Source organism: Sorex fumeus, unplaced genomic scaffold (genome assembly GCF_029834395.1).
Source record: "Sorex fumeus unplaced genomic scaffold, SorFum_2.1 ptg000006l, whole genome shotgun sequence".
Taxonomy (NCBI): Eukaryota; Metazoa; Chordata; class Mammalia; order Eulipotyphla; family Soricidae; genus Sorex; species Sorex fumeus.
The window spans coordinates 57,158,288-57,182,171 of NW_026606063.1; the positions used below are offsets into that span (position 1 = coordinate 57,158,288).

Below are 23,884 nucleotides of genomic sequence, written 5' to 3' on the forward strand. Positions count from 1 at the left end.
TGCCAGCTGGCCCCAGCTCTGGCTCGGGCAGTGGTACATGGCTAAGCCTGCAGGCTCCATGACACCTGGATCTGGTCTCTGATCCATGTCGCACTCTGGCCAAATCCCTGAACAGACTGTAAGGGGAATTCTCTGCATAGAAAAATTATATTGAGAGTCCCCGGGAGAGTTCAGGAGCATTTGTATTCATATCCAGAAAGCTCCTAGGCTCAGAATGTGTGTGTGTGTGTGTGTGTGTGTGTGTGTGTCTGTCTGTCTGTCTGTCTGTCTGTGTACTCAGGTGTTGTGTGCATGCACGGTTTACTCCCCTACCGGAGGATCAGGCCTTATGTAGTCTTGTGTCTGGGGTGTCAGAAGAGCCCCTGAATTTAGCACAAACTAGAATGGCAGCTTCCAGTCTGTGCCTTGGTCCTGACTTTAAGGGATGTGTTCAAGTCATCCCAAATGCCTTACATTCAGAAGCAGTGAATTTCCTTTCTTATGGCTGTATCCTCCAGGCATGACCATTGGGGATCTGAGCCTAGACACTTAGGCACCAAAAAAATATCAAGTAACCAGTTTAAAGTTACTTACTGCAGATGGTGAGAGCCCTAGGTGTCTCGCCTTTGCCACTGGTTGGAGTCTGACGACTCCATTAAAGTACCGAACTCTGAAGGCCAAAGTTACAGGGCCAAGATGCACCATGACACCCCCACCCCCAGCCCTTTGAATTCTAGTTAGTGTGTCTCCAGCTTAAGTTGCCTGCGCTGGCACCATCTATCAAATACAGCATTCCATTTTCCAGCCCGCACCCCCAGGCTGAGACCCCTCTAATTGAGGTTCTCTGAATAGTACCAGTCTCCACGGCCTCTCTCTTTTCCTAACCTCTGCCCCTGTGGCCCGAGCTGCCCTTTCAGGCCGCTGGGCCGCCTCTGCAGCATGCCTGCCCTTTTGGGAACAGAGGCCTCCCTTGTCCAGCTCTGCTCTTCTCCATGCAGTGGTATGTGGCCGCTCCTTCAGGGGGGAGGGGCGGGGACAGCTCTCTCTCTCTCTCTCTCCCCTTCTCTCTCCCTCCTCCCCTTCTTGCTGCAATCCCTGACACTCCTCCATCAGGAGGGACCCAGTACTTATCTCGAGTCACCAAGTAGCTCTGCTCTGATGCTCTGTGCCCTGGAGTTTATCTCTGAGAGTGCCGCCTGTAGAGGACTCCCTGCCTGACAGGAGGAGAGCTGGCCTAGGAATTCCATGCTCAAAGTTAGGATCCCAGCTGATCGGGGCAAGGCCAAGGCCTGATGCACAGAAGTAAAGGCGGCAGGATTTGAGTGGAGATTGTTGCACACACTTGCTCATAGCAGACTTCACAACAGCTCAGACACTGCTGATGCAGGAACAGTAAACAAAATGGAATATTACTTAGCCTTAAGAGTGAAAGACATCCAGGCATATGTTTCAAGTGGTAGAATACATGTCTGCCATGCGTGAAACCCAGAGTTTGATTCCCAGCACTGCCTGCCATGTTTGAAGCACTGCCAGGTGTTGTCTTTGTGAACCCCAAGCTCCACTGGGCATTGAACATCAAACCTGAAACTCCAAGCTGAACATCACAGGGACTGGCCTCAGGAGCCCCTTCCTTCTGCCCCCACACCTCCATTTGCCATCATCACTGGGTGTAGCCCTGTGGTAATGGAAAAAAGGAAGGAAATTCTTAAAGTTAGAGATTAACCTTGAGGCGTTATTCTCAGTCCTCACAAAAGGACAAACACTGGGATTCCATTCCTAGGAGGAGTCTGGGTAAAGTGGACTAGTGGGATGGGCCCTTGGTATTTAATGGGGAGAGTTTCCATTTGGGATGGTGAGAAGGTGCTGGAAATAGACTAGGTAACAAGTGCATAACAATTCGAAGGAACTGGACGCTTAAAATAGTTAAAATGGGATGTTTTGTTACCTATATTTTTACAACAATTTAAAATCACACAGACCCAGAGCTAAGAGCTGGGATCCAGCAGTGGAGGCACCGAAGTGGAAACTGAGGCCAGGCCACCAGTTGAGGACACAGTCTAAACTTAAATGGAAGCTAGTCAGCAGTGTCGGGTGTGGGTCACTCTGCCCATCCCTGTACAGCCCCAGGCAGGGCTCTGGAGCCAGGTGCGTGCTTGCATGCGTTTCCACATTGCCTGGCCTCTCTCTTCAGCCCTGAGGGGGCATCTGAGTATGTGTAAGTGGCCACTCTTGCCTGAAGTTTGTGGTGCCGCAATTTTTCCCGGACCTCCCTGGGGAACAGTCTTGTATAACCACCTTTATCAAAGCCGGTTCCTGCCTGGGGAGAGCTGAGGTGATCCGACGTGAGTCACTAGCAGGCCCCGGGTCCTGGACCTTCCACCTAGCTTTCCCTGAGCCCCCCTGACTCTGCGCTGTGGTGTGGGAGCTGGTCCATCCCGCCAGAATTGGGGGCAGATTCTCAGAGACACGGTGATGCCCCTCACAGAAAACATTCAGTCCCATCTCTGTCAGGTTTAGGCTTTCACTGAAGGAAAACAGTTTTATTTAGAAAACAGGAAGAAAATAGTTTTATTTAGAAAACAGGAGGCGGCGGGACAGGCTGACAGACTCTTAAAAAAGAGAAGCGCTGCCCCCGGGCTGGATGAGGCCAGGGACTCCAGACCAGGATACACGGGGCACTCACTCACCCATGCGAGCCATCCAGATCTTCCCAAGCACTGTGAGCTCCTCTGCTCCTCTCCTGAATGATCTCCAAAGGGGGAAGGAGGGTCAGGCCTTCCCACACCCAGGTAGGGCATAACAGAATCACCCCTTGTCGTATCACAACTTGATTTTATGGATCTTTGAAATTCATTGTGAAGGGACCCCCATGAGTACCCACTTCATAGATTTCTATGCACCCTGGAAGATGGAGCTGAGTGGCCCTGGGTTAGTGGGAATTTTGGGGTATGGTGGGGTTTCTTTTTCCAGACTAGAAACAGCACAAGTCATGCATTAAAGTCCTCAGATGAGGGGCCGGGGATCTCAACGGGGAAAGTAGGTGCCTAGCATAAGTGAGGCCCTGAGTTTAATCCCGGGCACTGCGTGGTCCCCCACCGCCAGAACTGCTGGCAGTGTCACTACTGAAGAAGAACCTCCTGGATGAATGTAGGTAATGGAATGTTCGGGAAGACTGGCATTCTTCTTCACAGGGGTTGTCCCTTCAGTATCAGGGTCCTGCAGACATACCTGCCTGTTTGTGTTCGGGCACTTCAGTGGGTGGGAGTGGGAGAGAGGGATGAATAGGGCCCTGCCTCATAAGGAGGGGAGCAATTCCAGCAAGAGACAGGAAGGGGAGAAATGGCAGTGGTGAATGTGTGGGAACGCACAGGAAGGAGAACTGCTCCAGCTCCTTGAGGTTGGTGGGGCGTGGGGTTGGGGGCGAATCAGGAATCAGGAAGTGCTCTAGGAGAGAGCACAGTTGAGCCGTCTCGGGGTGGGGGGGGGAGGCAGAATTGCAGGCTCATTGCCTGGAAGGGGCTGGGCTAGGTCAGGTATTGCCAGATCTCTCATTCTTCAAGAGAAACCAGTTAAGAGTATGCTGTGTTAGTAGCAAAGTAATAGCAGCTTATTGTCTACATCAGGAGAACTCCAGAGGTGGGGGTTGTCATGCAGTGTTCGGCAGATCTGCTTCCTTTATCAGGATTTTGGCTTAACCTCTGTGCCTGCCCCTCTCACTGCTTCACTCAAGGGTGCAGAATGGCTGCCATAGCTCCAGGCATCCTCCAGGTATTCTCCTCAGAAGGTGTTCAAGCAGAAAGAAGAAGGGCAGAGGGTAAGAGGTTATCAGAAGGCTTATCAGGACATTATTTCTATTTCTTTTGACAGAACTAGGGCACAGGCTTAGAAGGACACTTGTCATGTTTTCTAACGGGTGCCCTTTGAACACCTGCCTCTATCTGAGTAATTCCCAGAAACCTGCCCCTCCAGGCTAGAATCCAGGATATTCACTTTTTCCCACATTCTTTCAAATACTTGAATTTTTGGTTTTGAAATTTTCATTTAGTTATAATTTTTTAATAGTTTCTGTTTCTCAGGAATTTCTTATTTATTCTACATAAGCATATTTTTAATAACTACCTTGAGATAGTTGTAACTCTTTTAAAATCCTTGTCTGGGAGCTGGAGAGATAGTACAGTGGGTAGGACACTTGCCTTGCCTTGCATGCAGTTTCATCCCTTGCATGGTCCCAGGAATGATCTGTGAGCACCAAGATTTAGCCCTGAGCACCATCAGGAAGAAAAAGTTGTTATATAAAAAATATTCTGACTAAATGGTGAGCCTAGTTCATGTCATGGTGTGTTTGGCCATACCTGGTGGTGCTCAGGAGTGACTCTTGACAGTGTTAGGATATGTGGAGCTGGGAATTTGAGCAAGAGTTTTACCGCCTATACCATCTCTCCAGCCCATAACAAAGTAGTTAAGAAAGCCAAATTCTTCTCAGAGTTTGGGAATTTGTCTTGGTCCTTGGTACCTATCCTGGACCCCTCAAGCTCTGCTAGGTGCACTGATGGCACTTCTTGGTGGTAGGTGTGGCCCACAATAGATAATTAGAGTAAAACCCTGTCAGTGCATCATGATGAAGCCAGAAAGCAAGCACTCCTTCCATGAGGCTTACCCTGTACTCATGCTCGGTGCTCACAGTGGGGGACAGCCGGGGTGGCTGGGGGCATGCCCTATCCTTCAGGCCCACAGCTGTGGTTGTAACAGTGTCTCCATTCACATATGTGCTTGCCAGGGCTCACACTTCCTTCTGTGGTGTTCGCACAGCTTTTCGGTGGGTGGTACGGGTCAGAATGTCGTACCTCTTTTTGTGTTTTTGAAACACACCTGGCTGTGGTGTGGCCTGTGACACTGGTGGTACTGGGAATGACAGACGACACAGTAGCCAGACGCTCTCCCAGTGCCTGTGGGACACTGGAGACCTGGACTCAATGGTCATGTGCTTGCAGGGCAGGTGCGCCAGGCCTCTTTGTCATTCCTCCAGGCTTCTGTATCTTTATTTTAAATGAGTAAAGAAACCTTATACAAATACCAGACCCTGGGAGCTCAGGTTCCTTTGGATTCATGTGGAATTTTACAGGAATGTTCATGTAGACGTGTCTCACTTGCTGTCTCTGTGTGTCTTTGCTTGCCTGTTTCCACTCTGGAGAAGCCCGTATTCTCTCTTGAACACATTTCCCCTCTTTCTCTCCTGTCACACTTTTCTAAGCAAGTTTAGTTCAATTAAAAACTCCATTACTTCACTAAAAAAAAAGTTTGCGTAGAAATGTCTGCTGATTGCTGTGTAAAGCTTCTTTACCTAACAATACTCACAGCAAGGCCAGCAAGTGAAAGGCTCTGGCCATTGTGTGCCATTGGCTTTCTGGACAGTTGTCTTCTGACAGAGTCTAAGACTGTTTCTGCTCAGCAGCCAATACCCAGAGCCCTGCAAAGATGACATTTGTCTGCTGGTGTGAACCCACATTCCCTGAGCAAATGCCAGAACAATACAGGCTTCCTTTGTCAGAGAAGAAGGGGAGCCTAGCTTCCGGTTGGGTCATAAGCAAAATTGTCTTTAGCTGGAATATGGAGATGTCTTTTAAAACTCCTTTTAATAACTAACCTCATTTTAGAAAGGAAAATGGAAGAGGCACTGAGACCTATTCCTGACTGTGTGCAGCGGAGAGGGAATGGAACTCTGCTCTTTGCAGCCCAGAGATGGGATTGGGTGCAAAAAGGGGCAAGGGAAAGAGGTCCCAGGCTGGGAGACAAGGCTGCAGGGACGAGGTCCTCCACAGCCTCATTAAAGGAAGCAGGAGGAGAAAAGACTAGTTTGGGTCCAGACCCTTTCCTTTGAAAGGACCTCCCAAGAGGTGCTCAGGAGGCCTGAGGCACTCCTGGTGCTCACAGGGACCATGGTGGGCTGGACTGTGAACTCGGGTTCGGTGCATGCAAAGAGTGTGCCCCTGACTGCTGAGCTTCTCTCTCCAGCCCCTGTGGTTGGCAGATTTTGGGGCCAGAGCAGTGGTGGCCAGTGCAAGTAGAGTGAAGTTTTTTTTTCTGTTTTTTTTTTGTTTTGGTTTTTTTTTTTTGTTTTGCTTTTTGGGTCACACCTGGTGATGCACAGGGGTTACTCCTGGCTCTGCACTCAGGAACTACCCCTGGCAGTGCTCAGGGGACAATATGGGATGCTGGGAATTGAACCTGGGTCTGTCACATGCAAGGCAAACACCCTACCCACTGTGCTATTGCTCCAGCCCCTAGAGTGAAGTTTTTAATATTTGACAAGACCAGGACAGAATAGTATTGCTGTTAAAATATCATTCACCTGCTGTATCATTCACTATATACTTTATTTTATTTTTTAAGGTAGAGAATTCTTTATTAAGACACTGTGTTTTACACAGTTGGTCATACTAGAGTTGTTTCAGGCATACAATGTTCAGCACCAATCCCACCACCAGTGTGACCTTCCCTCCACCAAATTTCACCCTTTTAAAGTGCGTGACTCAGCATATTCACACCATTGTTCAGCTATCACCACTAATTGATTCTAGAACATTTTCATCGCCCTCCTCTCCCCTCCTTTTCCCCACCAATAGAAGCCTCATGCCTTTGCAGATGCCTCCTGCTTCCCATTCCTCCCAAATCCTGGCAGCCCCAAGTCATACTCTTTCTCCATGATGCATGCAAAGCTCCAGCCCTTTAAGCTGTCTTCCCTGACCCAATTTTGATAAACTTTATCTGTTTATCTGATGTTTTCTGTGTTTTGCTCTCAAACTTAACACACCATTCTCTACTCTAAGGTGAGAAAACCTTGTTTCTTCACAGAGTTTTAAGCTTTGTGCTTTTGCATTTAGTTTTTATTTTTTAAATCTATTTTGAGCTGATTTTTGTAAATGATGTGGGGTGGGGTCTACCTTTATTCTTTTGCATACGAAGTCCCAGCATCATTTGTTGTGGGGTTTTTGTTGTTTTGATTGTGGGTTGCACACAGTAATGCCCACTCAGGAATCACTCAGAAGTGCTCAGAAGACCATATGGGATGCCAGGAATCAAACCCTGGCCACATACAAGGCAGCGCCCTACCCGCTATACCATCACTCTTGCTCCTGTTTTCATTTTGTTTGGGGACCATACCCAGCAGTGCTCAGGGGCTACTCCTATCTTGGTGCTCCGGAGTTATTAGTGGTGGTTTTGAGCTTTTATGCAGTGCCAAGGGATAAGACCTGGTCTCCTGCATGTCTGCACACAAAGCATGTGCTTAACCCACTCAACTATATAGCACCATTTATGAAAAGATTTTTCTCTTGTTATTAACATGTTTTGGCATCTTTGAGGTAAATCAGCTGTCAGACATGTATAAATTTCTTGTTTCATTGGTTTCAATTATGTTTTTCAATTATGTTTTATTGATTCATACCTTTTCTTAGAGTATAAACCTCCCCCAGATCTTTTTTTTTTTATCTTTTGGAGACCACATCTTGCAGTGCTCAGGGCTTATTCCTGATTGTCTGATCAAGGATGACTCCTGGTTGTGCTTGAGGGACCATATGGGGTACCTGGAGATCCAACCAGTCAGCTTCATGCCATGCAAGCACCTTAACCCTTGCACTGTCTCTCTGGTCCCCAAGTTTATTCGTTTATTTATTTAGGCATTGGAGCTATGCCCAGCAATACTCAGGTGTTACTCCTGGCTCTGCATTCAGAATTTACTCCTGGCTTAAGAGGCCATTTGGGACGCCAGGGATCGAACTTGGATCATCCACAAGCAAGGCAAGTGCCATGCCGCTGTTCTATTACTCTGGCCCCAATAACCCAGGTTCTTGATTACTCGATCCAGCAGTAAGTTTTTTTTTTTTAATTTTTATTAGTGAGACACCATGAGGTTCAGTTGTAGACGTAAAAATTTTTGTGCTTGGGTTTCAGTTATACAATGATCAAGTACCCATCCCTCCACCAGTGCCTATTTCCCACCACCACGGATCCCAGTATCCCTCCCACTCCCCACCCCCCCCCATCCCACCCTGTCTCTGTGGCAGGGCATACCCTTTTGTTCTCTCTCTCCTTTTGTGTGTTGTGGTTTGCAAAAGAGGCATTGAGTGGCAATCATGTTTGGTCTAGAGTCTACTTTCAGCATGCAGCAGTAAGTTTTGAAATTGGAACTGTGTGTATTTTCAAAATTCTTTTGGGGGGTGGGCAGAGTTATAGTATGGTGGGTAAGGGTGCTAGCCTTGCTTGTGACCAACCTGGGCCAACTGATCTCCAGCATCCTAGATAATGTCTAGATAATGTCTAGGAATTCCCTCATGTCTGGGAGGAGTGATTCCCTGAGTGCAGAGCCAGGAGTAAGCCCTGAGCACCATGTGACCCAAAAAACAAACAGAATCCCAAATTCTTTTTGCTATTCTGGATCCCTTGCATCTTATGTATAACTTCTAGGATCAACTTGTCATTTTCTACAAAAATAATACAGGAGGAAGGTACTTCTCTTGCATGCGGCTGTGGTGGCCATGACCCTGATTTAAATCCTAGCCCCACACATGGTCCCCCCAGCAGTGCCAGGGCTCCCTCCCAAGCACAGAGCCAGGAATAGACATTTAGCATCAGTAGGTGTGGTTCTCCCCCTAAAAAATATTCACATCTTGGGTTGTGGTAGTCATTTTGTAGAATTTCTAAATAACTGAGCAGTATTGTCATCTCTATAATGTGAGCTTTCCAATCCACGAGCATGGGGTGTCTTTTTATTAACATTGGATGTCTTCTCATTTATTTGGTTCATTGGTTTCTCTCAATGGTGTGTTGTAGTTTTCAGCATTTACGTTGTCTTTTGTTAAATTTATTCTTAAGTATTTCATTTTTCTTAAAGCTGTTATAAATAAATTGCCCTAAAATTTTCTTAAAGACATTTCTTTGCTCATTTATAGGAACTAGAACAGAAGTTTGTATTTGATCTTGTATCATGCAACCTTGTTGAACTTGGTTATTAGCGCTAATCATTTTTTATGACAGAATTTGGTTTTGAAGGAAACATATTCTTGTGCAACGATTGCTTGAAAGAAATTACCTCATGTTTTTTTAACGAACATGCTATGGCTGTGCCAACATAGGACTGGCCAGTAACCCAGTGCCAGTAAGACTGCGTAGGCAGCGGTGCCTGGAGAAAGCCGTCTTCATCAGGGGGTGGGAAACAAGTTTAACAAAAGCATAAAACTCATAGGTTCTTTCACGCCAGCTTCCAGAACAAGTCCATTTCTACCTATCATTCCATTCCCTGCCAACCTCTGTGATATTTGTGTGGGAAGGGGAGAATATAATGAAATAAAATGACCCTGGCCATTCCATTCTTTGAATATTTTTAAAGTGGGCGAGAATTTCAGCTCTCTGAACAAATTGCTTTCATTTTCATGAGCAGTGTCTTTGGATACTTTGTTCTCTTTCACTTGGTCCCCATGTATTTTCTTTTGTGCATGGAGCCCTAATACTGTGGTTCTGTTGGGCTGTAGGGCTCTGGTGGACATTCCCCTGACTAGCGGCTCAGTGCTTTCTGCCATTGTGTGCTTGCATTTCTCTCCTTCCTCCTGCTTTACCCTCCTTCCAACCCCCCACATAATACTTATAAACTGGCTTTTTGTCAAAAGACTAAAACAAGGGCTGGGATGTGACTCAGTGGTAGAATGGTGTGCCTTGTACGCATGAGTGAGTCCTTGAGTTCTGTCCCTGGTACCGCCAAAAAAAAAAAAAAAAAGGAAAAAGGAAAGAGAAAGTAAAACAAACCTTACCAATAACTACTAATCTCAGCAGCCACATAACTCCTGTTTTTTTTTGTTTGTTTTTGTTTTCGGGCCACACCTCACAGTGCTCAGGGATTACTTCTGACTCTGTACTCGGGGATCACTCCTGCAGTCTGGGGAAACCATCTGGGTACCAGGGCACCAGGGATAGACTGTGCGCAAGGCAAGTGCTTTACCAGCCGCACTATCTCACCAGTTCCCTCTGGCCACCCTTCATTGTAGCTTATCTTAAAATAATTTTATTGATGAATAATTTCCATACACTGTAGCACTGTAGCACTGTCCTCCTGTTGTTCATCGACTTGCACAAGTGGGCCCAGTAACGTCTCCTTTGTGAGACTTGTTGTTACTGTGTTTGGCATATCGAATACATCACGGGTAGCTTGCCAGGCTTTGCCGTGCGGTCGAGATACTCTCGGTAGCTTGCCGGGCTCTCCAAGGGGGAGGGGGGCGGGGAGGAATCGAACCTGGGCCAACCAGGTCTGCCACGTGCAAGGCAAACGCCCTACCTGCTATGCTATTGCTCCAGCCCACTAACATTAAAATACACACTTGACTGTGGTTAACCTGTGTGCACACCAACTAGCCCCACAATCAAGATAATAAGCATGATAAGTGTATCCAGAGTTTCCTTTTTCATTTTTTTTTTTGTGAATGTGTGGAGTGTGTGTGTGTGTGTGTGTGTGTGTGTGTGTGTGTGTGTGTGTGTAGTGAGACTTTTTAGGCCCCAACCTGGTGATGCTCAGGGATACTGCAAGTTGCTGGGGAGCAGATCCCAGCATCTCACATGTCAAGTATGCACTCTGTTTGTTGAGCTATCTCTTGTGCCCTTTCTCTTTTGGGCTCCAGGGATGGAGCTCAAGACCTCGTGCATATGAGATGTATATTTCACAGGTGAGCCATAGTTCTGATCTGTCCAGAGATTTTTGTGCCTTTTTCCCTTCCCTTGTATTTCTAAGAATCCACTGGCTATTTTCTGTCACTTCACATCAGTTTGTATTTTCTAGAATTTTATGAGTGGCATCATATGATAGGTGTTCTACTTCTGAGTCAAATTCCTTCACTCAGCCCAGTTATCTTCATCTTTGTCTATCATCCACGTTTATCAAGTTTATTCCTTTACATAGTACTGTGCTATCTAGATCCACCAATTCATCCGATCATCTGAGTTTTTGTTTGTTCTGGTTTTAGTAGAACTCACAGGCAGTACTTATTGGCTACTCCTGGAATGGTGCTAGGGTTGAACCATGTGGTGCAGGGAATCAAACCCAGACTTCTCACAGACAAAACACACATCTCTGGCCCTCTAGTCAACTCTTGATGAACATTTTCATTGTTTTCAGTTTGGGGGTTGTTAAAATAAAGCTCTTGTACAAGTTTTCAGAAGAATATCTACTTTCCCTTTAGAATATGTAGCTATGCTGTATTGTATGGTAACTATATAGTTAAATACATATATTTTTATGATAACTTTGGTAAATATATTGTAGCACTGTATATTTATTTGTCGCTGGAGTGGTACAGCTAGGGCGTTTGCCTTGCACACAGCCCATTCGGGTTGGATTCCTCCATCCCTCTTGGAGAGCCCAGCAAGCTACCGAGAGTATCCCGCTCGCACAGCAGAGCTTGGCAAGCTCCCCGTGGCATATTCAATATGCCAAAAACAGTAACAACAAGTGTCACAACGGAGACATTACTCGTGCCCACTCGAGCAAATTGATGAACAAGGGGAGGACAGTGCTACAGTGCTTGGTAAATATGTGCGTACTTATATTAAATTTGGAATATATGGGGTTTGATATGTAGTTTTGGGTCTGCACCTCTGTGTCCACGCTCAAGGAAAAATTTTGAAAAAACCAAAACAAACAACAACAAAAATCAGGCTGGAGCCCCAGGAATCAAGGTATTCTTTTACTGGTCTCCAGGCTTTTTGATGATACATATCTATTACTAAATAGCCAAATATATGCATTTATAAACCATATAATGTACCACAGTACTAATATGCTACACACATCTGCTGCCTATTAGAGAACTTCAGTTGAGCAACAGTGTGGTGATTGAGAATGTCAGCTGTGCAAGACACTTCAAGATCCTGGCAGCTCCTTCGTCTGTGATCCCTGGTACTGCAAGTGATTTTCTGCCAGGTGTGTGTAAGCACCACAAAAAGGGATCATCACAGTAGCAAAGCAAGAGTAAAGAGATAATTGAAAAATAATGAAGGAGAACTTAAGAAAGATCAGCTACTAAGATATAAATTACTACCCTGTAATGTAGTAGTAAATTTGGAAGTGGGGGGTCAATTTTAGGCCACATTCAACTGTACTCAGGGCTCATTCGGGCAGAGCTCAGGGGAATACCTGTGGTGCCAAGGGTCAGCCCAGGTCAGGCGCTTGCAAGACAAGCGTCCTACCTGCTGCACTTTCTCTCTAGCACTGTAACTTGCTATTTTGAGAAACAGGAAAAAGAGCAAATCAAAAACAAAGCAAGCAGAAGAAGGGAAATAATAAAGTGAAAATCTATAAAACATAATAACTATCAGGAATATCAATGAAGTCCAGAGTTGGTTCTTCCAGACCAGTAAAACTGATAAAGTTGTAAAGGTGACCGGTGAAGAAGTGTAAAGAAACAAATGATCAGCATCTCAATAAGGAAGGAGTCATCAATGATCCAGCAGACTTTACAAGGATAATAAAGTATGTAATAAACTTATATCAGTAAGTTCAACAGCTTAGATAAATGGAGACACACTGATAAAGCTCACTCAAGAAACAGACAATAGAGCCTTATGCCTATTTTTTATTTCATTTTATGTTTTAAAGTGCCAGATATTAAATGTAGAGCCTCACAGCTGCAAGGCAAGTGCTCTACCACAGAGACGCATCCTAGTCCCAGTACATGTTTTTTTTTTTAATGAGCTTTGTAGTTATAAATATTACCACAAAGAAAAAAATCAAAGCCCATATAAGTTAACTGGCTTAAATTTTTACAAAACATTTAATAAAGGGGACCAGACCTGCCAGTACAGCAGGTAGGGCACTTGCCTGATATGTGGCCAAGGTGGTTTCTATCCCCAGTGCCACATATGGTCCCCCAAGCCCACCATGAGTGATCCATGAGCATAAAGTCAAGAATAAGCTTTGAGCACAGCTGAGTGTTACCCCACCCCCGCAAAAATGTCTTAACAGACAAGTTCTATAGAAACTCATCCAGAAATGAAAGCAGAGATATTTGGGGATGCCAGGGATTGAACCTGGGTCATCTGCATGCAAGGCAAGTGCCCTGCCTGCCATTCTATTACTCCGTGAGTGATATTTAACATATTCTGTGAGGTCAGCTTTACCCTGATACTGATGTGAAGAAGATCACATTACAGACACATTACAGTTCAAATGATTTATAAACATAAGTTTTAAACATATATGTGGCAAATTAAACATTTAAAAAAACATGGGACTGAAAAGATAATAATAGAGGGCTTAAGGTATTATTATCTGGCCCTTGTTTGATCCCCAGCACCACATTATGGTCCCCTGAGAACTGCTAGGTAAAAAGGTAAAGGCCCTCCCGTTGATCGTCGATTTGCTCGAGCGGGCCCAGTAACATCTCCATTGGAGACTTTGTTGTTACTGTGTCTGGCATATCGAATACTCTCGGTAGCTTGCCGGGCTCTCCGAGAGGGGCGGAGGAATCGAACTCGGGTCGGCCATGTTGGCCGCTTGTAAGGCGAACGCCCTACCCGCTGTGCTATCGCTCCAGCCCCTGAGAACTGCTAGGTGTGATATTTGAGCTTTTTTTTTAAATGAGCTTTTTTAAATAATTAAAAATATTACCACAAAGAAAAACCAAGGATCCAAGAATGAACTGTGAGCACAGCAAGTGTGACTCAAAACAGGACCCCAAGACCCCTCCCAAACATAAATACATAACAGTACAAAATAGGGACTGGAGAGAGTACAGCAGGAGAAAGTACATTTGCCTTGTATGTGACCAACCAGGGTTTGATCCCTGGCATCCCATAAGGTCCCCTGAGCACTGCCAGAATAAGTCCTGAGTGCAGAGCAGGTGTGGCCCCAAAACAAAAAAAGAAAAAAATACAAAATATTAATAAATTGATGGGATTTACTACAGAAAGCAAGCATAAATTAAAAATAAAAAGCATAAAATTAGAAATCATTTGATGCAATTAATACCATAATACTAGAGGAAAAATGGTATATTACCTCAAAATTCAACATTAATATCTTATAAAAATTTTTAGTAAACTCAGAGATTATCAAAGTGAATTTAAAAATCAATTATATATCCATATACCAGTAATGAACAATCAAAAACTAGGAAATTAAGAAAATAATTCCAGACTGAAATGTAATCAAGAACAGCTTTGTTAGGGCCTATCTCAGTGATTCAAGAAGGAAGGGAGGAGGGAGGAAGGGAGGAAGAAAGGGAAGGGAAAAGGAAGGGAAAGGGAAGGGGAAGGGGAAGGGGAAGGGGAGGGAAGGGATTCTGTTCAGGACCAGAGCAATAGTACAGTGGATAGGGCATTTGCCTTGCATGCAGCCAACCCGGGTTTGATCCTAAGCATCCCATATGGTTTCCTGAACACTGCCAAGAATAATTCCTGAGTGCAGAGCCAGGATTAACCCCAGAACATCACTGCGTGTGACCCAACAAGCCACAAAAAAGAAGGATAAGGAAGAAAATACTTCTATTCACAACAGCATCAAACAATGCAATATTTAGGTATGGGCTGAGCAAAAGAGTTATAAAACTTATATACTGAAATGTTGGGAAAAAATAAAAGATGATTGAAATAAACATAATGACATCTCACATTCATGAATTGAAAAAGTTAATATTGTTAAGATATGTTTGCCCTAAACTGACCTAGAGATTCAGTGCAATCCCAGAAAAATTCCAGTAAGATTTTTTATCTTCTTATTTTTCTTTTTTTAACCCATACTCGATGATGCTCAGGGCTTACTTCTGGTTCTCTACAGGGATCACTCCTGGTAGTGCTCAGGAGACCATATGGCGTGCTAGTCAGATAGTGAACCTGGGTCAACCTCGTGCAAGGCATGTGCCTTACCCATTATACTATCTCCCTGACCATCCAGTAGGATTTTTTGGAGGGTGGGGGACACAGTTTGGGCCATATCTGGCAGTGCTCAGGGGCTACTCTGAATCTAGGCCCAGGGATTACTCCTAGTGGTTCTTGAGGTGTTGGGGATAGAATTAGGATAGTCTATATGCAGGGCAAGTACCTCTTAAGCCCTATACTATCTCTTGACCTGACCAGTAATATTTTTCTGATATAAAATGACAAACTCATTCTAAAATTTGTTGCATGGGTGGAGGGCAGGTACCTGGTTCCCAGAAATCCCAGAATCAATTCCCACCAGCTCCTCAGCACAAAGGGCCAGTGAACTGTGGAGCTGCATGTGTGAAACACACACCTCAGACGTGCCGTCTGGTACCCCAGGGTCAGGTTGTGGGATCTCCTGGTCCCATAAGTTCAGGCACAAGTAATGCTTTGACACCACACACACACGCGCGCGCACACACACACACACACGCGCGCGCGCGCGCGCGCGCGCGCGCGTGTGTGTGTGTGTGTGTGTGTGCACATGTGAGCACCTAGTACCTCTCTTGACCCCTTGGCTTTCTGGAGCATTTACCTCCTCACTGCCTCTTCAACCCACCACCTGGACAACTTGGGCCTGTGTCCTGTTCTGTGGCGACCACTGAGGCCCAGGTGGGTTTGCACCAGGAACACGGTACGTGTCACTGACGTTTCAAAGCTCCTGGTGATTTTATGGTGCATCCAGGTTGTCCAGGCTTAGACCAAGTGCACAGATCTCTTAATGGAGCAGAAGGCGGCCGTGCTAATCCACTTCCCCCAGTCCAGTTCAAGGCTTTTCAGAGCTGGCTGTGGTAAACTGAGGGCAAAGGGCTAGAGCCATGTCTCAGCACTACACCACCTGCCTTGAACTTGTGCACCTCTGGGTTTTATCACAGGCACTGCAAACAACAAAAAAGAGGAAAATTGCTTGAACTGACTGATGTGGTGACAACTTTTTAATATTTGTCTCTAGGCAAGGGTGTTGATGATCTTCAGGACTCAGCCTCTAACTGCCCCAGTTTCAGCCAGGGCTAAGACTTTTTGGCCTTTGTGATTGATATGGGGACTGCTGGGACTTCCATACACGACCCCTGTAAGCAACTGGGGCTGAGAACCCCCTGAGTTTTTCCTGTGGACTGACACTATCCTGTCTCCCACCACCCACTGAAGATGAGGGGCGCATTCTCATCACCCACTGGGGTTGTGGGGGTTGCTCCACTGTTGCTGTGTTGCACGAACTGTCTTTGCAGCAGCAAAGTGTCCCACACTGGACTTCATAGTGGCATCACTTGAGAATATTTTTAAACCCCAGAGCTGAAGTGCATCATGCCCTCAACACGAATAAAACCAGTCACTGAGAGTAGGAGACAGGTGGTCACTTTTCAAGTTGCTTCTAATAGACCCCAAAGTAGCAGACAAGCCTAGCACCATTGCACTGGGCATGGGTTGGGCCTTTCCTCCAGCAGAGTGGACCCTGCCCTTCACTTTGTGGCTGCTCCCCATAGCACACGTGTGCAGCCCTCTCCCACTGACTTGTCTCATGGAATATTTCACTGTTCTGAGTCCTCTGTTCCACCTCTGCATCCTTCCCTCTCTCTGAGCACCTGACAGCCTCAGGCTTTCTACTGGCTCTCTTGTTTGCTTTTCCCAGAGTGTTGTAGAACTGTGTAGCCTTTTCAAACTGGCTTTTTTTTTCAATGTTTGGAATTTTATTTAAACACTGTGATTTACAAGTAAAGTAAAGGCCCTCCCGTTGATCGTCGATTTGCTCGAGCGGGCCCAGTAACGTCTCCATTGGAGACTTTGTTGTTACTGTGTCTGGCATATCAAATACTCTCGGTAGCTTGCCGGGCTCTCCGAGAGGGGCGGAGGAATCGAACTCGGGTCGGCCATGTTGGCTGCGTGCAAGGCAGACGCCCTACCCGCTGCGCTGTTGTTCATGATACAGTTGTTTTAGAAATTCAATGTTCCAATACCAATCCCCCTCCACAATGTCTCAGTTTCCCACCCACCCCCAAGCCTGTCTTGCTTCCTGAGTGTCGTTGCCTTCTATGCAACTTTCCCATCGGATTTTCTGTGCTCCTACTGGGCTGTCAGTACTGTGAAATTAGAAAGTACACCTTGGCCGCCTCTGTGGCTGCATGCACTGGGAGCTCTGGAACTGGGACAATTCAGCAGCTTGGAATCTCAAGATTAGTCATGGAGCTGTGAAGCTGGGCAGTCCATATGCCAGAGGATGTTGGGTGGGTGTGAGGTGCTGGGCTTCTCAGCAGGGAAAGACTGGCTCTTTCACTTGGCACTGTGCATGGGTAGTTTTTCCATGTCTTTTCATGGTGCATTAGTGTTATAGTGTGGTCTAGAATGATTTCCTGCTATACTCTCATCCATTTGCCAATGGAAGGACATCTTTGTTGCTTCCAGGTTTTTCACAGTTGTGAGCGAAGCTGCTATAAGCTTTGCCATGCAGTGTCTCATGGGGACACATGCTTTGATGTGAGGTGTACCAAGGAGCACTACTACGGGATTGTACACAGGAATATGTTTAGTTTTGTAAGTTCACCAGTCTGACTCACAAAAGTAGCTGTACCATTTTGTGTTTCCACCGGCATTGAGAGTCCCTGTTGCTCTCTTTACCAGCATTTAATGTTCTCTATTTCATTTTATTCCAGAGATCATGAATATTAAAAAAAAAATCTCAGGTTCTGAAATCCAAAGTGTGAGAACCTGATGCAATTTGAAATATTACTGGGAAGCCCTTCAGTTGAGTTTACATCAATCTCAACTTCTGGCTTCTTTTTCTTATTTGTAGTGCTGGGAGTTGAACCCATTGCTTTCCACATGCCAGGGAAGTGTTATACCATTAACTCATCCTCAACTCCTCAGATTCTTGCTTTTAAACTTGGGAAAGCAATTTGCAAAATTTCCTTTCTGAGTCATCCTGAGTGGAGCCTGCATCCTTAAAACCAGTGCAGGCACACCTGCTGAGATGAGAAAGTCAGGAATTGGTTGCCTGGAGCTTAGAGTAAATAGCTGGCCTCTAGTAGCCATGCTGGACTCTGGGGAAACATGGAAGGCAGAGGTTGGTATATGCTGCTGAGCAGGGTAGGGCAGAGGATGGAAAGCCAGGACCCTAAAGATCAATCCACCCCTTCACTAGGGATGCCCACTGAGACATCTCTTTCATCTCAGACATAAAATTCTAACTTATTTAGGGCCAGGGATGCTTTGCATGTAGGACACTTGCCTTGCATGTGTGAAGCCCTGGCTTTGATTTCTGGTACACACCAGACACACGCAGAGACACACATGCATGTGCATACATGCATGCTTACATTTATCTAAGTGTGAGCATGGGTTACTATTTGTGGGTTACTATTTTGTTTTCGGTTCCTTATAGCTAAACTTAGTTATCACCAATACGAATAGATGTGATGTTGAGCACAGTGCTTGTCTGTCCTACTCACCAGAGGCCTGGGTGCATTAGGTGTTAGTTGACACCAGGTGGTGGTGTGAGTTACAAGGTGGCCTAGGGACAGTGGCACCTACCCTCTTACAGTCTTACTCCTATGAATAAGTGGACCAGGAGCTGACACGATCTCTGTGTGTGCATGTGTGTGGGATGTGAGTATGGGGTTGTTTGAGGAGTGGGTCAGAGTTGTATGCACATAGATACTTGATTGTGTGTATGGGGGTCTGGTTGGGCTGTGTGTGTGTGTATGTGTGACTTGTAGATGGGTTGAGTGTGTGTGTGTGTGTGTGTGGTGTGCAATGGGGACTCTCTATTTTTTTCCATATAAATTCATAATAATAGCGTTCCCAGACCCAGAAGTAGTGCCAGTCAGACCAAATGGAAATGTCCTACTTTCAAATTGTTGGAAACTGGTAAAATTTTAAATAACTAAAGCTAAAACTGATTGACTAAAGCCAGCCATATTGAAGCAAGCTTAAATTTAAAAACAAACTGCCGAGAGAAGTGAAGTAATTAGATTTGGCAGGATGAGCAACAGTGAGACCTGAGGCCTCCCCTAGATGTGGTGAGCCTGGAGCTAGAGCCCAGCTCGGAGCAGGCCTCACCCAGCAGGCTGGGAGCCCCTTGAGGAAGCCCAGCCCTCACCACTGTAGCTGATGGGGACCTTTCCAGCTGTGGCACTGTGGAGTCCAGAGGCAGGGCCAGGAGCAGGCAGATGGAGCTGCTTGGCCCTGCAGGGCAGTTCCCACGAGTGCTCCTTGGTAACTTAGGTTGGAAGTGGTGGGAGAACAGAGAGTCAGCCATCTCACACTATGACCAAGATAGACCAGGTGGGAGAGTGGGAGAGAATCCTGGAGTCCCAGGCCAGGCCAGGACTGCTGGGGCTGGCACCTGGAGAGGCTCCGGGAAGACTCGGGGTGGGGGGCGGGGGCCGCGGGGAGTGTGGTTTTCCCATTCTGCACAGAGAGTGCCAGGAGAACAGTGTGGCCTTATATGAAGTCGCAGCTTCTTCACAGGCACAGATGGAAAAGTTGCTTTTATTTTAGGCCTGATACTTTTCTCCACTGCTTCCCCTAAGCTGCACTCCCCCTACCTACCCGGGAGAGCAGCCGACAAGGAGGCCCATAGCTCAGCTGCTCAGCAGAGGCCAGATGCTCACCCTCCGTTAGCGCTGGCATTTAAACAGGCTCAGGGCCCTGGTGCTCCCCTGGGAAATCACCTCAAATGACTGTGCCGTGGGCGTGGAGAAACCGAGTTAGAAGCGGGAGCTGGAAACCTTGAGCTCGCCTTTTCTTCTGTATTGGCTCTCCAGAAAACGCTCATTTGTACTGGGCACTTAGAGGGAAGATGAGCACGTGGCCTGCTTTTAGAGGTAGCATTAATTATGGGTTCCCAGTGCCTTCCTCCCTTAGCCAACTTCCAGGGGTGTTCAGGGGGCTGGTGGATCCCAAGGCATCCCAGCCCCTGTCTCTGCCCCTGCTCCTGCACCCCAGTCGGGATTACACTGTGGTGGAGGGTGACTATGGGGCAGGAGCCGGAGAGGGGGTGAGGCCAGGGTCCAGGTAGAGGCTGATGGGCACCAGCCCCCTCCCCGAGGTGAGGGGAGGTTTCAGAGTAGCAGATTCCCCTGTGGGCGGGGGGCTGTCAGATCAGAGTGACCTTCGGGGTGTGAGACCGACAGGATGTTGGGCCCAGCCAGGCCTCCCAGGACCTTCCCTGGGCTTGATTCTCTTTCCACATGTGTCTCTCCCTCTCTGGAAAGTTCATCGCCGCCCACTTCTGCATGCACATACGTGCCGAGGCTCCTGAGGGCTCTGGTAAACAGCTCTCTCCGGGCCGGGCCGCATTGTGTTCTGCAGGCGTCCTTCCCTGCCGGTTTGTGAGCTGGCAAGGGCTGTCATTACTGATCTCTTGTTAAGTTGCCGGAGAGGAAAAAAAAAGAAGAAAGTTTTTCCTCCTCTAAGAGTCTAATTACTTGTTGGGTAAGCCCCGACCCATATACATTTCCAAAGAGAGAGACACTTGACGCCATGGAAACGTCCTTGGATGGGACTCAGAGACCCTCCATTCCTCCGTCTGCTGTGACCAGATCTCCATGCCTTTAGGCTGCTCCATTTCTTCTTCAGTTTTTTTTTTTTTATTTTGGGCTATACCCATGGTGCTCAGGGCCTCCTCCCAGCTTTGTGTTTGGGTCACACGTAGCAGTGCATGGGGTACTGTGTGCTGCCATGCAGCAGAGACCTCCGGGAGGCAAAGGCCATGCCCAGCCTTAGAGCACTCCAGTCCTAGGCTGGGATGCTCCACTTCTTACTGTGGGTCTGGCCAGAGTTGGGGGAGGTGGTGGGCAGTGCTTGGTCATGCACCTCTGCCTTGGTCACTTCTGTTCCTTTGCTGGGTGCATACTTCTCTTACTTCTATTACCGGTGATTTGGTAAAGTGGGGAACAAGAGAGGTAGCTAGGGAAGAGTACTTCTACCTTTCTGCTCAGCCCATCTCGGTCACCAGTGCTCAGGGAATTGCCTGGCTTTAATCAGGTCACTCCTTTCCCTCACAGAAAAGAATTTCAGGAGGAGGCGAAATGGTGAAGCAAGGTAGTTTTTACGGAAACTTACTTAGAAAGATGTAACAGGAGAGGAAAAAGAAAAAAAGGAAGAACGTGTTTAAGGAAAAAGAGCAACCTCTGAATGGCTTTCAGGAGGAACTTTTATGCATGTCTTCCAAATGTTTTTTTCTGAGCTTTTGCACACATAAAAATTAATGTGGGCTTTGACACAGGAAAACCTTCCACTCTTGATGGTCTGCTCATAATCTCAGGCCTGCTCTGTTTATGGATCTGCCACAATCACATAGCTTCTTCTGTGGCTTCTCCTTTTCTGAAGGACTGTCTTTCTCTGAGTGGGGCCTAAGTTTCTTTTCTCCAAAGAGCTCAGTATTTGCATGTGGTCTTCATGCCTTGGACTGCTTCAGGGTTAGGCAATCTCCTTAGTTTTATTTATTATTTCCCAAAAGTACTTTACCAGGGCCCCCCCTTCCTATCTGCCTGCAACACTTCCTTCCCACTCCCATCCCTGCCCCTGCCCCAGTGAATGCCTGATCTCTGAACACGCATGTACCCGTTGCTTCTGTTGCCTGTCTTAGGTTTTGCACAAACTCCCTTGTGTTTATTTGCCTGGAATCCTTGCCCTCCCACACTGAGAGCTCCCTGAGGTCAAGATCTTCACTGGACCACTTCTTTATTTTGTTTATTGGGCTGCTGCTCCAGGCAGTACTTGGGAGACCATTTGGTGTCGGGATCAAACTGAGCAAGCCTTTTGAGTCATCTCCCCAGCCCAGGGCACTTCTTTATGTTTGGCGCCTCCACACTTGGGGCTCATTGCTGTGGACCCTTAGGGAACCATTAGAATGGCAAAGCATGTCCTTCCAACAAGCCTCATGCTCGGTTTCCAAGTTCTTGATTGCAAAGACTGCCCATTATCAAATTCTGCATTCGGATTTTTTTTAATGTTTGTTTCCTTTTTGCACCATCCAAGATGCTGGGGGGTTGAGGGTGGTGGTGGGGAGGGTGTTACACTCCCTGGGTTGCTTGGGGGACCTTTCAGCGCCTGTTCTTAAACTCAGGGTTCTAGCCTTTGAGCTCTCTCACCCTGCTCCAGCGTTTATGTTCTTGATACTGCCAGATTATCTTGTAACTTTCTATTTCAGTCATAGCTCCGTACAACTCTGTCAGGTTTGATTAGAATTTTCTCCATTCACTCCTTCATTCATTTGTTCATCTTCCTTTATAGCAGTCAGCAGGTGGAGAGCATTTGCCTTGCATGTGTGAGGCCCTGAGTTCGATCCCTGGCACTATTTTAAAAAAAGAAAGAAAGAAAAAGCCCTCCCATAGCAGCCATTCCTCTAAGATCTGGGTCTGCAGACAGCTCAGACTAGAGCCTCCTTCATAGGATTTACATTCCAGTAGATTGAAAAGTAGATAAATCCACACATGAGATGGTGCAGAGTGATGACAGGTGGAGACCTGGGCCCACCTTTTGCAGGAGTGGGAAGTCACAGTGCAGACACAGGTGGGAATTGTGTGATACCTTCCTGGGAGATTCACTGATCACATTGGGCTTGGTTGTTTTCTGTCCTCCTGTTTCTGGAAATGCCCCTTGGTGTTCTACAGAAGAGAAAGCCCAGAGTGTTGGCTGATGGCTTCACCTGACCAGATAGTCACTGATACTCAGTTGAACTAGTGATGAAAGAAGGATGCTGGGAGCTGAGGCTGGCTGAGGAGATGCCTTCCAGGCTGTTGGGACTGGGGACCTGGGCACATCCCAGTGTTGCAGCCAGGTGGCAGAAGTCGGCGTTACACTCCCAGCCATCGTCAGCCCCATGCTAGAGCCAGTGGTGAGGTGGGGCTCTTCTGAGTCTTGCGGTTTGAGGAGTCTGGTCTAGAACTCCTGGCTGGGTCAATGCCCTGATGACTGCTGAGCTTGTCTGTGCCCAGTTACTCCCCAGCCCTGGGCCTGGAGCGTGACTATCCCTTGAAGAACAGAGGCTACAAGTGCCAGTGCCCTAAGCTTCAGGAAGCCCTGGAAACCTCCAGCTCCTGCATGTCTGCAGATGACACCCTGCAGCCTCAGAAGGCAGGATCAACCCCTGTGTCTCCGTGGGAGCCTTGTAACCAGCCCCCACCTCCCTCACCTCTGCCCTTCTTTGCTTGACAGAGGGAGACCTGAACCTGTGGCACCCCTCTCTCCAGGAGATCGTGGAGGCATTTCACAACCTGGGCGCCCATGATGTCCATCTCTTCCCCCAGGAGCCTGATCAGGAGTGTGGGAGGTGAGTCCTTCCCCTCCTCACTGTCCTTTCTTCTTTTTTGTCTTCAAGCCCATGAAATCATAGATGTTAAATCATACAGGTGCTTGCATATTGCATCTTAGTATTAATGTCAAAGTATTAACACTTAACGAAATGTATGTAAAATGGTCCAGGTAGTTCAGGGTGATAGAGTGCGTGCTGAGTCAGATCACGTGTACTACATGGCTTGAGCTCCAGCACTACCTGCTATAACTCTGGAGGCCCCCAGGTACCACAGGGAATGGCTCCTGTAAGTAGAAATACATCTGACATATGTGCAGTTGCATTTCTGCATATCTCACCAGCAATGCATATCACCAAACAAAGGTTCTTCTAAACATATACTGGGAGATATTAAAGTATTTTCAAGTGTCCAGAGAGCTCAATAGGCTGGAACACATACTTTGCATGTGGGAGTCTCAGACTTGATCTCTGGAACAGAAAAGTCCCCTGATCATTGCTAGCTCATGACCTTCAGGCCCAGAGCTAGGAGTAGCCCCTGAGCAAACCCAAGTGTGACCCCCAAACTAAAATCAATCAGTCAAAAACATTGAAGTTTTTTTGAGTATGCAAAAGTAGTTTCAGCTGGTCATTAACTGTACAAAGCATGTTGGTGCATCCTCAGTTTTGTGTTAGAAATCAGAACCAAAGGGTTTC

The 23,884-nt window shown here is 46.8% G+C and overlaps 1 protein-coding gene across 1 annotated transcript in view; it reads left to right on the forward strand.

Annotated features, from left to right (window-relative positions):
* Positions 1 to 23,884, forward strand: part of FAM178B (family with sequence similarity 178 member B) — a 104,261-nt gene that overhangs the window by 32,553 nt on the left and 47,824 nt on the right. The window contains exon 8 of the mRNA XM_056129041.1: positions 23,095 to 23,209. Within this exon, the coding sequence (XP_055985016.1) occupies positions 23,095 to 23,209 (115 nt within the window). The remainder of the gene's footprint in view (positions 1 to 23,094; positions 23,210 to 23,884) is intronic.